This window comes from Oncorhynchus mykiss, chromosome 13 (assembly GCF_013265735.2).
Source record: "Oncorhynchus mykiss isolate Arlee chromosome 13, USDA_OmykA_1.1, whole genome shotgun sequence".
Classification (NCBI taxonomy): domain Eukaryota; kingdom Metazoa; phylum Chordata; class Actinopteri; order Salmoniformes; family Salmonidae; genus Oncorhynchus; species Oncorhynchus mykiss.
Genome location: NC_048577.1, coordinates 16,514,349 through 16,527,041, shown reverse-complemented (window position 1 = coordinate 16,527,041; position 12,693 = coordinate 16,514,349). Strand labels below are relative to the sequence as shown.

General features: G+C 41.3%; 1 protein-coding gene across 1 annotated transcript in view; it reads left to right on the top strand.

Annotated features, from left to right (window-relative positions):
- The window catches only part of LOC110485784 (E3 ubiquitin-protein ligase NEURL1), a 61,482-nt gene that overhangs the window by 18,237 nt on the left and 30,552 nt on the right, over positions 1–12,693 (top strand). The window contains exon 3 of the mRNA XM_021556950.2: positions 2,343–2,664. Within this exon, the coding sequence (XP_021412625.2) occupies positions 2,343–2,664 (322 nt within the window). The remainder of the gene's footprint in view (positions 1–2,342; positions 2,665–12,693) is intronic.

Sequence of the window (12,693 nt, the reverse complement as noted above, 5' to 3'; positions counted from 1 at the left end):
ATGATCCAAAACATAAAGCAAAATCTACAATGGAATGGTTCAATAATAAACATATCCAGGTGTTAGAATGGCCAAGTCAAAGTCCAGACCTGAATCCAATCGAGAATCTGTGGAAAGAACTGAAAACTGCTGTTCACAAATGCTCTCCATCCAACCTCACTGAGCTCGAGCTGTTTTGCAAGGAGGAATGGGAAAACATTTCAGTCTCTCGATGTGCAAAACTGATAGAGACATACCCCAAGCGACTTACAGCTGTATTCGCAGCAAAAGGTGGCGCTACAAAGTATTAACTTAAGGGGGCTGAATAATTTTGCACGCCCAATTTTTCAGTTTTTGATTTGTTAAAAAAGTTTGAAATATCCAATAAATGTCGTTCCACTTCATGATTGTGTCCCACTTGTTGTTGATTCTTCACAAAAAAATTACAGTTTTATATCTTTATGTTTGAAGCCTGAAATGTGGCAAAAGGTCGCAAAGTTCAAGGGGGCCGAATACTTTCGCAAGGCACTGTATATATATATATATATATGGAATTGCAAGAAAATTCACTTTAAAACTGATAAATTCTCTCCTCACCCTATGACAAAATGTGTAGAACTGCAGGAAATAAGTGTTAATCCTGCAATATTGCCAACAAGAGGGGTGTGAAGAGAACAGTGCTTGTGCCCATAGAAATAGACTTGGCTCGCTCGCTGGGGGGGAACGCGTGATGTTCCCCGATGCTGGAATGGGGGCCTGAGTGAAAAAGGTTTGGGAACCCCTGCTCTGAAGTACACTTAAACCTCAAGACAACGTAGGCGTTTGTCTTGCATTAGTTTTATTTAGGTACAGTTCAGGATTTCCGTTAACCGGTAGAAAAGAAAGAAAAGCTACTAAATCATTTTTGGCTCCGGCCAAATGTCCGGGGAATTTTAGCCTATTCATTGATTGAAATAACAGCCGCTGTAGCGTGAGATTTTCTGCTACAGCTCATCAAACAGCTGGTTCGTTGGTGCTGTAGTGAAACGTGCTTTTATAAGCCCAATCATTGTGCAATTCTTAATGCAATCGCCTGTTTTAAAACAGTTTTGATGGCCACGATTAAAAAGAGCTACTATTTTTATTTCTCAACTGGTAATTGCGTTGCGCTTCCCATTCGCCAGTCAAGTGCATAGGAAATTAGGCAGGCATTAGTGTGTCACACACCAATTTGCAATGAGCTGAAGGCAGTATGAATTTTGAAAACATATACTTAACTGTTTGAAACCTGAACGTTTTACTGCAGTACATGTTATGAGGCATGTCTTACCTGGCTTCGAAGTAGCCTCGCCAAAATCCAACCAAACGTACAGGCAATTATTTTATAAAGACTTCCATATGCCATTGAAACCAGTAGCCTATTCCTCTCATGTTGTATTGTATATATTTTTCTCTGTGCGCTTCTGACAACTGTGTTTTCCTGCTAATTGCATTATGAAACAAACATGTGCATGTTTCCTACTGCCTTGTGCGCATTGCTGCACTTATAATGTGAAGAAATAATAACGTATCAATATTTTAAGCTAAATATTCTGATCAGTTGCACGAGCGTCATTGCTTTTTACATTGTTTTGGAGATGTAGCCTAGGTCTTCTAGTTGTATGAATTTGGGAACTATCGTCCCACAGCTGTCCCAGATTTAGTTTGTAATAGCCTATTTCTTTCACACGGAACGACAAGCTGTCCAATAGAATAGGTGCACTTTTCAACTATGGGGGATAGCAGATTGACATAGGCTAGTGATTTTGCTGTTCATTACTCCTGTTGTTAGCCGAGGAAAATCAAATGTGGCAGTTATTTTCAAATTGCGCATTGAATTTCTGTAAGAAGGACGCACGCCACTGCGTCCTAGAGTCGCATGGTCTGTTGAGATGAATTGCCATAATCTAAATGGAATTTCTGTCACTGTGGGTGGACGCCCTAATCAGGTTACGCACCCAATGCGTATTGGTCCGTTAAATATCTTCAATGTCCGGGAAAATGAAAATGCTGCAATGTCCGGTAAATTAAAATGCTGCCTGTTGAAGGTCTGCCACCATATTTTACTAATGGAAACCCTGGTACAGTTATACAACCAAGGCAAGCCATTCACTCAACAAACCAAATAGGCCCATTACTTGCTTTCTTTTGCAACCTGTCAGCATTGTATAGGCCTCGGTCACAAAATGAAATCTCATTGACAGACAATACACAAAGGGAACCTTCAAACTTCAAGGCAACATTTAGACTTCCTTATGAAGTACAATCCTAGACCTTTACACTCTTATGCTACGACAAACTGCTGTAAGACCATCGACCTATCATAGTCTGTCCTCCTTCCACAGATCACTAAGAAGCAGTGTTGCTGGAGCGGAGCTCTCCGTCTGGGCTTCACGGCTAAAGACCCGTCCCGTATCAACCCAGACAGCCTGCCCAAGTATGCCTGTCCTGACCTGGTCTCCCAGAGTGGCTTCTGGGCCAAGGCACTACCTGAGGAGTTCGCCAACGAAGGGAACGTCATTGCCTTCTGGGTGGACAAGAAGGGCCGGGTCTTCTATAGAATCAATGAGTCCAACCCGATGTTGTTCTTCAGTGGGGTGAGAACAGGAGAACCTCTGTGGGGGCTGATAGATGTCTATGGGTTGACCCGTGCAGTGCAACTGCTAGGTATGTTAAGAAAGCATGCATGCACACCTACACATACATCTCCATACCATTCCTCACTTCTAGCGTCTTGGTAAGGTGATGGACAATGAGAGAATTAGGAGGTTATGGCATTTGGTGATCACCCATGCCTTTACGGTGAGCACCTTATGGTCATACAGAATGTAATGGTGCGTTTTGTCCACTCCAAAGTCATGTTAGGTATTGTAACATGTTTACCTACTGTAAACATAGTGTCTCCTGACTGGGAATGACATATATTTTCTTAAGGTGGATGAGGTTAGTGATAGTTATTCTAACCTAATGTGAACCACTCTAAGATCTGATGACAAGGTCTTTACAAACGATACCTATGTATGACTAACATTTGGCCCTAGTATGTCTGCACCACTAGAGCACATAGGCTGTAAAATAACTGCCCTGCTGTGCATTATCGAGGCATGCAATGAAGCTTACCATACATACCATAGAGATAGACATAGCATACGATAGCCTAGCGCTAGCCAAGGCTTAGCATACATACCATAGCGATAGACATAGCATGCGATAACCTAGCGTTAGCCAAGGCTTTGATGTACCTATGGCATACTGTGCATGTTTCTGTTCTCTAGGGATTCAAAGTGCCAATGTTGTCATCCCCCTTATGATAAAAATAGACAAGGGGGTTGGTCACATGTTCCATAGATAGCCCATTTGATCCTAATTGCGAGCCGTGCCAATTGACAGGAGTACAGTGGTATCTCGGGTAGCAGAGGGGTGTGATGTTGGAGTCGTTTTATCTGAATCCCCCCCGCACTCCTAGTCTTGACGGGAGACAGTGATGACAAGTAGCGATAAAAACCTAGCTGTATTCCTGAACAGACTTGCACAGACTCCTGAGAGTAGCAACGTCAGACAACGGGGCCACAATTTGTTGGCCCAAAGTTCACATTGTCGTCTCGCATTACCGTGACGCCGGAAAGCAAGAATAGCATCGGGGGGGGGAGAGAAAAAAGTTAACAAAACAAACAAAAAAAATTCAAATGTCAAGAATCATGTGTGTTCCTTTGGCTAAAAGTATATTTCCTACAATACTTGGACAGTTTGAACTCTCTTCTATAAGTCACTTGGAGAGATCCCTGGCGTCTTGGTAAACCGTATGCTGCTCGGAGTGCTGTTACAATCACTCTCTTCAGCCCTAGTTAAATCAACACACAGCCTTTTACAGTCAGGCTATAGCCAGGGCAGCCTAAGGTACAGAGCTCCTATAGGTCCTCGGGGGGCCTTCTGACTAACATCTGCCCTCAACATACTGGTCGCTTACATCTGAACTGTAACAGTCCTAACATTTTCTTCCCCAGATGTTTTTTTTTTTTACTTTAGGAAAGATTTTATTTTCCTGCTTTAGCTTTCCAGCTACATCCAAAATATATACATCGTGTTTACAATAAAACCAGCGTCCTCTTATCTCTATGTATACACAGACATGCAGCAGTCCAGCTATTTTTTCCCCCTTCAGTACTGTAGGCCTACACATTCTTATTTAGGCACAGTATTCTCTTATAAGGATTTACATGGAACATTCTACCTTATTAGGGCTTCGTGAAATTTCACGTGACAGGAATGAACGTGGGCCTTATACTTGTTTCCACCTACCACACGCAAACCTCCAGGCTGCCTTCACTTCATATTCCCTATCAGAGGTGGTATCTGTCAGACCAAATCACTTTTTTCCCAAGCCTGCCACACGCATTATGTTACATATTCTATTCATTTAACTTAATGACTCCACTGCACTGTACATGAGCCAGGACACGTCTGTTTAGCTGCTACTGTAAAGTCTAACACGCCCCCTAGGTAATCATCTAAGGTCAGATTTAGCTTTACCTGATAGTGGTTACGGTTAGGCTAAGGAAATGTTTAACTGATCACAGGTTTCTGCTTATTGGGAACGGCACAGATAGAGAAGTACCTGAGGCATCTGTTAGTCATCCTGGTGTTCTCACAGACTACTGTTACGAACCATACCTAGAATAAGTTTCAAACTGTCTGTTCTGTTTAATCTAATGCCAACCCCCGAAAGATTTATTAAATGAACGTAAACGATCCTTAATCACTGAAAAACAAACTCTGTTGCAAGATATGAGCTATTTCAAAACCCATAATTACACACACACACACACACACACACACACACACACACACACACACACACACACACACACACACACACACACTCACAAACACATAGAAACCGTTATTTACCATCTTACCACCAAAGTGAACACACGTGCCTACTTCTAAAAACAAAGTGCATTTTGTCATTCGATAACATCGGTTAAAGTCCCCAGGGTTGTGTTGAGGTCAGCACAGAAGGTTAGGATGACAGGATGACGCCGCTTGCACCCGGCAACAACTTCAAGGCCTCCGATTATTACACATGGCTTAGTGTGATATAGTGTTTTCCACACCTCCGGTTGGGTGATGAGCATAATTTAAGATCCAAGCTCTAGCTAATGAAACCCAGACAGGCAGAATTATGGGATGAATAAATCTAGCTACTCTGGTGTTGGCAGCTTCATTCCTCATACACAGACAGACGCGCACCTTCTCTGACAACCATGAGAATGGCAATGCACTGCACTTCCCTGCCTGCCTGTCTATCTCTTTTTAACGATCTCTTCTTAACTTCTCTTCTCTGTCTATCTTCTCTGTCTATCTCTTCTTAACTGCCTTAACTACATACCAACAAAACTAACATTTAAATGACTTCAAACGTGATACATTCTCAGTCCTGTAGTGACTCCGTGTCTTTCGTGTGCATCATGGCAAATAAACAAGCAAAGTTGACGAGAGCATTGAACTTAACATACAACACCCCTGTCACCCCTGTCACATTCTGTTAAAGGCCCCCAAAGCACACACATCCCTGGGTCGCTCCTCTTTTCAGTTCGCTGCAGCCAGCGACTGGATCGGGCTGCAATAAACACTGCAACTGGACCGTGGTATCTCCATCTCTTCATTCAAAGACTCGATCGTGGTTCACTCTTACTGACAGTGGTGGCTGCTTCGCGTGATGTGTCGTTGTCTCTACCTTCTTGCCCTTTGTGCTGTTGTCTGTGCCCAATAATGTTTGTCCCATGTTTTGTGCTGCTACCATGTTGTGTTGCTACCATGTTGTTGTCATGTTGTGTTGCTACCACTCTGTGTTGTCATGTGTGGCTGCCATGCTATGTTGTTGTCTTGGGTCTCTCTTTATGTAGTGTTGTGTTGTCTCTCTTGTCGTGATGTGTGTTTTGTCCTATAATTTTATTTTTAATCCCAGCCCCCGTCCCCGCAGGAGGCCTTTTGCCTTTCGTTAGGCCGTCATTGTGAATAAAAAATGTATTCTTAACTGACTGGCCTAGTTAAATAAAGGTTAAATAAAAATTGTAATAAAATGAACGTGTACTGGGTCGTTCCACGAAATGAGTGCCTTCTGCATCCCTTTGATGTGAAATGATTCTACTCCCCATCACAACTGAAAGGCTGTCACGAACCACGCTTCCATCCAACCAATTCATGAGGATGAATTACCCGATGCATGAAAAAAGTCACAAACGGGCCGATGGAAACATGAAATGCTGGTATAATTTTATAAATGCCGAAAGACAATTTGTTCGTTCGACATGGTGGGATCTTTTGTGTCTGCAAAGTTATTTATGGGAGAAATGGCGGTGGAAACGACTTCATGCCCAAATATTGATATATTAACCATCATATAGAAGGAAACTTGTAGTCACGCGATATGTTGTGCGGTCCTCCCACTACGACTCGGGAAAGCATGCAGTTTATTAGGCTACAGATGAGATAAGTTATGATGAACTTCACAGGGTGGTGAAAGTGCAAGGTGATGAGCTTGATGCTCCTTTCCAATAAATATCGAGGGTCTTGTTCTGGTAACTAGATTATCGATGCTTGGCTTTCCTTTGACAGATATAAATAAAATCGCTCTTTATCCATAATGATCTCATCATGTAGCCTACCCGTACTGTATCTGCAAGCTGTTGGCTAGAGGAGCACACGTGCCAAGTCCAGAGTGGGCACATTTTCTATATAACGCAGCAGTTTTTGTGACAAAACCATCAGTACAGTAGAGTTGAAAAGGCGATGGAAACCCATTTAACTTGTATTTTTTATTTGGTACATTGGAATTTAACGGCAAAGGTTATTTTGTTTATGTGCACTACTTTATCACACACAGCCTTTAATCCGCAACAAGTCAGTTTGATGGAAACACATCTCTGGTGGGAAAATTAGATCGAAACCTAGCTACTGCCAAAGTTTTGGCTTGGTGGCCAAACAAATGATCTGCATCGATCAATATGTAAAGGGTAATATAGGAAGCCAAATGATTAAACACTTTGGCCAACCTGTAGCCTAGATGTCACAGCCATTCATTTCTGGAACATTGTCAGTCATTACATGCATTTCAGCAAGCCCTATACTTTTTCCACTTTTTTTGTTGTGTTGCAGACTTTTTTTGTCACTAGACTCCACACAATACCCCATCATGTCGAAGTGGAATTATGTTTTTCAAAAAAAGGCACCTATTGGTAGATGGGTAAAAAATAAATAAAAAGCAGACATTGAATATCTCTTTGATTACACTTTGGATGGTGTATCAATGCTCCCAGTCACTACAAAGATACAGGCTCCCTTACTTACTCAGTTGCCGGAGAGGAAGGAAACTGCTCAGGGATTTCACCATGAGGCCAATGGTGACTTTAAAACAATGACAGTTTAATGGCTGCGATAGGATAAAATGTAGGATGAATCAACAATATTGTAATTACTCCAAAATACTAACCTAATTGACAAAGTGAAAAGAAGGAAGCCTGTACAGAATAAAAACATTCCAAAACGTGCATCCTGTTCGTAATAAGACACTAAAGTAAAACTGCTAAAATTTTGGCAAAGAAATAAACTTTATGTCCTGAATACAAAGCGTTATTTTGGGGGCAAATCCAACGCAACACATCACTGAGTATCACTTTTCATATTTTCAAGCATGGTGGTGGCTGCATCATGTTATGGGTATGCTTGTCATCAGCAAGGACTAGGGAGTTTTGTTATGGCAAAAAAAAAAAAAGGAGTAGAGCTAAGCACAAAAAAAAGACAATTAAATACATTTTAATCGTACTTTGTAACACAACAAAATGTGAAAAAAATCAAGGGGTGTGAATACTTTCTGAAGGCACTCTATGCTTTTTGAGTCATTAAATGCATTTTAGCAAAGATGCAACTGTACATGTTTTTTTTAAATACATGTTGTATTGAGGTTAGCACAGAACAATAGTCTTAAAGCCTTTGGGGATATTATTGCACATGGCATAGTGTGATTTAGTGTTTTCCACCCCTACAGTTGGATGATAAGCATAGTTTAAGATCCCAGCTCTAGCTAATGAAACCCAGACAGGCAGAATTATGGGCTATATACATCTAGCTACTCTGAGGGTGACAGTTTCATTCCACAAACACACACATGGATGGAGAGAGAGAGACACACACATCACACACACACACAGTCTTAGACAGACACACACGCACACACCACACACACACCGTCAATGACGACCATAGAAATGTAGATGCGCTTGCCTGCCTGGCTGTCAATCTATCATCTCTCTTAACTGCCTTCTCCTTTTTGGCACCATTAAGCTCACCTGCCCCGGCAATATATGTAGCCATAAACAAGTCCATATCTTTAATGGCGCTGGAATTTGGGAAAGGTGATAGCGTGACACTTCCTGCTAGAGCCTCCTAGGTAGGAACTGACCCAACACTGTTAAAATGAAGTGCTTTGTAACAATGAGCTCCCCACCATCTTGAAGGAGACGGAACCTTAACAGTGCTGGAGTATTGAAACACTTCATCCTGAGATGTTTTGAAATATTGCATGGTGTGTTGTAACACCACTAAATCAAGCGTTGTGCAACACTTTGCCAGGGACTGGGAGCACTCACAGAAAATATTTAAAACACTATTTTGGTGTTTCAAGTTCTGTTGAGTGCAGAATTAGATCCCTTCTCTTTTGGTGTAGTTTCCTCTCTCTAACGCTTCTAAACACCATTATGATGTTTTGAATCCTGTCTAGTGCAGAAGTAGATTGTAGACTTTTTCTGGAGTGTCTTAATGTTTAACTTTCTTTTATGTATTTGAGAATGTGCCTTTCTATACAATTTTGGCAGGCATTGCCAGACACGGTGTTTAAACCACCAGACACAACTGACGGTTGAACTGTAAGAATTTAGGATTCTGCCTTTACCTCTTTCATTAACAGTAATGAACGTGGGAATGGGGTGCAGTTTTCGTTGTACGTCATTTTGCCTGACGGTTTTGATAACTGCTCGTCATGATCCATTACACCTCATGGCACAACGAGCTTAACGCAGTTTCCTTTCTTCAAACATGCACACGACATTGTGTGAGAAAAAAAAAATCACAAAGTCCAAATTGTTTGAATTACCCACAATCCTCTGAAAACAGAGTCAAGTGGCAAGACAGGAAATGCTAGGTGATTCAAACCAAAGACTTCCAATGAGTTCAATCACTCAATGTTCTCTTTCTTTGGTTATCCTCATAAAAGACACATTTTGACACTTTATTGAGACAGTTCTGAAATGATTAGAGGGGATAGAGATAGGTGGGATAAACAGAATGAAGGGTTGGAGCAGGGAAATTATACCTGGTCTTCGTTGGGGAGAGGGGTGACTAACCCGGGTGCGTTACCGCCAAACAATTTCAATTCACCACAGAGTAATTTCTTACAGTGTGGCTGTGTGGTTGAGCGGGTAACATTCCAACGAAATGTACCATCTGTTCTGCCTGTCATTTTCCCAAACTGTCTAATGAAGAACATTTAAGGTGGAATTCCACAATTCCATATTTTTGCTGTACTTTTTAGTACCTTTTTGAATAATGTATTGTATGGTGGTATTTTACATGTCTGCTGGACTTACCAACAAACAGGAGCAGAACTTTCGGGGAAGCATTTTAAATAAACTTTTGTTGGCGTTTCGAGATTTGTCGTCTCCGTAGTCTCTTATCATCAATCAAATTGATTTTATGAGAAACAACGTTTTGTGTTTTGACGCTGCCTTTAACATGCACTGAAACCCTAAGAAGTGTTTTCACACATTCTCTCAAAAACACCAATATTCAGGTGATGAACCACTTTGGGTATTTCAGGGTACTTCGTTTCTGTTTTAAAGCACATTCTGTGTATTAAAACACTTACATTGGGTTTACATTCAAAGCCCCTCCAAACACCAGATCTCAGCTTAGGTGCACGACTTTTCATGGTTTCGTGACACAATCATGGTGTATTGAGACTTTCTACTTTTACAGTGTAGGTAGGAACTGATTTACGCTTTCAGGCCTTTAAAGCTACAACACGTAACTTTTTTGGGGCGACTAAACCAAATTCACATAGAAAGAGTTATAGATCTTCCATTCCCTTTGAAAGCAAGTCTAAGAAGCTGTAGATCTGTTCTATGTGTGCTATTTCTATGCTTCCCATTCCGAAGTTTCGTTTTTGGGTCTTTGAATAGACAATATTTTGGGTGATGTAAAAGATATTTCACAGCGGTGTAGAGGGTACAATGATCCTCTACATTACGACTGCTTGTTTTGTCAAATAAACTGAAATTAGGCAAACTATTAGAATTTTAGCAACCAGGAAATGCCGATATCTGCGTAGTGCATCTTTAACTGGGCAAATGCAATGTCTTCTGGGCTGGGGCAGAATAATGAGCCGGATGTCCCCTCAGAGGCTTTACATCCAGCAGGGTAAAAAGGTTGTTTCATAAATATAAATGCTTCATGGCTGTCTGTCACACACCGTTCACGTGTGCAATGCTCATGCACGTACAGGGCGCAGAGGCATACAAGTATGAACGCACACACATGTAGGTCCATAGAACTGGGGTAGAGAGGTTGAGGAGTTCCAGCTGCTGTTTTGAAAACAGGGGGGCCAGGCCGTGCTGTGAGGAGGTCACAGTGGAACCTTAATCAGAGTGGGGCACCAAAGTGACGCCTCTGAAAATGAAGCAGGGAGACTGACTTCAAAACACCGTGTGACAGTTAAGAGACTTTTTAGGTTCTTCTAACCGTAACAATATTCAATGACTCCGTCTCACACATGCACACGCACACACACACACACACACACACACACACACACACGCGCGCACACACACACACACACACACACACACACATACACAGACTGTTCAGTTGTTGTCTTAGGGAATTTATGTAGTTAACTAGGGGGCAGTATTTTCATTTTTGGAAAAATAACGTTCCCGTAGTAAACAGGATATTTTGTCAGGACAAGATGCTAGAATATGCATATAATTGACAGCTTAGGATAGAAAACACTCTAAAGTTTCCCAAACTGTAAAAATATCGTCTGTGAGTATAACAGAACTGATGTTGCAGGCGAAAGCCTGAGAAAAATCCAATCTGGAAGTGACTCATCTTTTGAAAGCCCTGCGTTCCGATGCGTCCCTATTGAGCTGTGAATGCCCTATCAACCAGATTACTTTTTCTCCGTATTCCCCAAGGTGTCTACAGCATTGTGACGTATTTTTACGCATTTATGTTGAAGAATACCTGTAAGCGGCTACATTGCGCAACTGGTCACCTGATGCTCCCAGAGTGATTCTCGCGTAAAATACAGAGGTAGCCATTATTCCAATCGGTCCTACTGAAAAACCAATTGTCCCGGTGGATATATTATCGAATAGATATTTGAAAAACACCTTGAGGATTGATTATAAACAACGTTTGCCATGTTTCTGTCGATATTATGGAGCTAATTTGGAATATTTTTGGGTGTTTTCGTGACTGCAATTTCCGGGCGATTTCTCAGCCAAACGTGAAGAACAAGCTATTTCGCCTACAAAAATAATATTTAGGAAAAAAAGGAACATTGGCTATCTAACTGGGAGTCTCGTGAGTGAAAACATCCAAAGCTCATCAAAGGTAAACTATTTAATTTGATTGCTTTTCTGATTTCCGTGACCAAGTTACCTGCTGCTAGCTGAAAATCTGAGATGACAGGGTGATTAACAAAAGGCTAAGCTGTGTCTCAATATATTTCCCTTGTGATTTTCATGAATAGGAATATTTTCTAGGAATATTTATGTCCGTTGCGTTATGCTAATTAGCCAGTCGATGGATGATTACGCTCCCGCACCCGGATGGGGAGTCACTAGAGGTTTTAATACACTCCAGTACACTTGAAGTGCAGTAAGTACTGTCTTTCACTATGCGTCAACATAAACACTGTCTGAACTATAGAATTCCTCAATGTAACATAGTATGATCACACTGTATGGATTATAGAACACCTCAAAGTAACACAACATAAATATACTACATGAATTATGGAATATCTCAAATAAACACAATTGTCAATGATCTCAACGATTGACAGGTCAGCCTAACCTTTTGCACAGTTATACATCTGGTCTCTCTCTCTCTCTCTCTCTCTCTCTCTCTCTCTCTCTCTCTCTCTCTCTCTCTCTCTCTCTCTTTCTTTCTTTCTCTCTCTCTCTCTCTCTGATAGAAAATCAGAGGGTAAATAAACATTTCAAAGCAAGGGAACATTCTGTTACTTTTCAAATGGCCCTGAAAACATTTTCAAAGTGTGTGTGTGTTTTCAGAGAATACTCTGACATTCAAAAGCCTTTCTGCTCCTTGACCTGTTTAAAAAGTTTTCAATACAAGTAGATTTGACTTTCTCCCATTTTGGCTCAATGTATTGTTTATACTGTAGGGCAAAACACCAGTGATTGTGGAATGTGCTCTTTTCTATAGATGTCGACAGGGGCAACAGTGAAAAAAGAGCCCGATGTTTTGACACGGGGGAACACAAGCTGTGAAAGCTTGACGGATGAGGTCGTGAGAAATACGGGTGCTTTTGTTTATGTCTTTCGCGAATGTGTCAGAGAAATGTCGCTTATCTCTGACAAGGTGTCACAATGTCTAGAAGGTTGTCCGAACCTT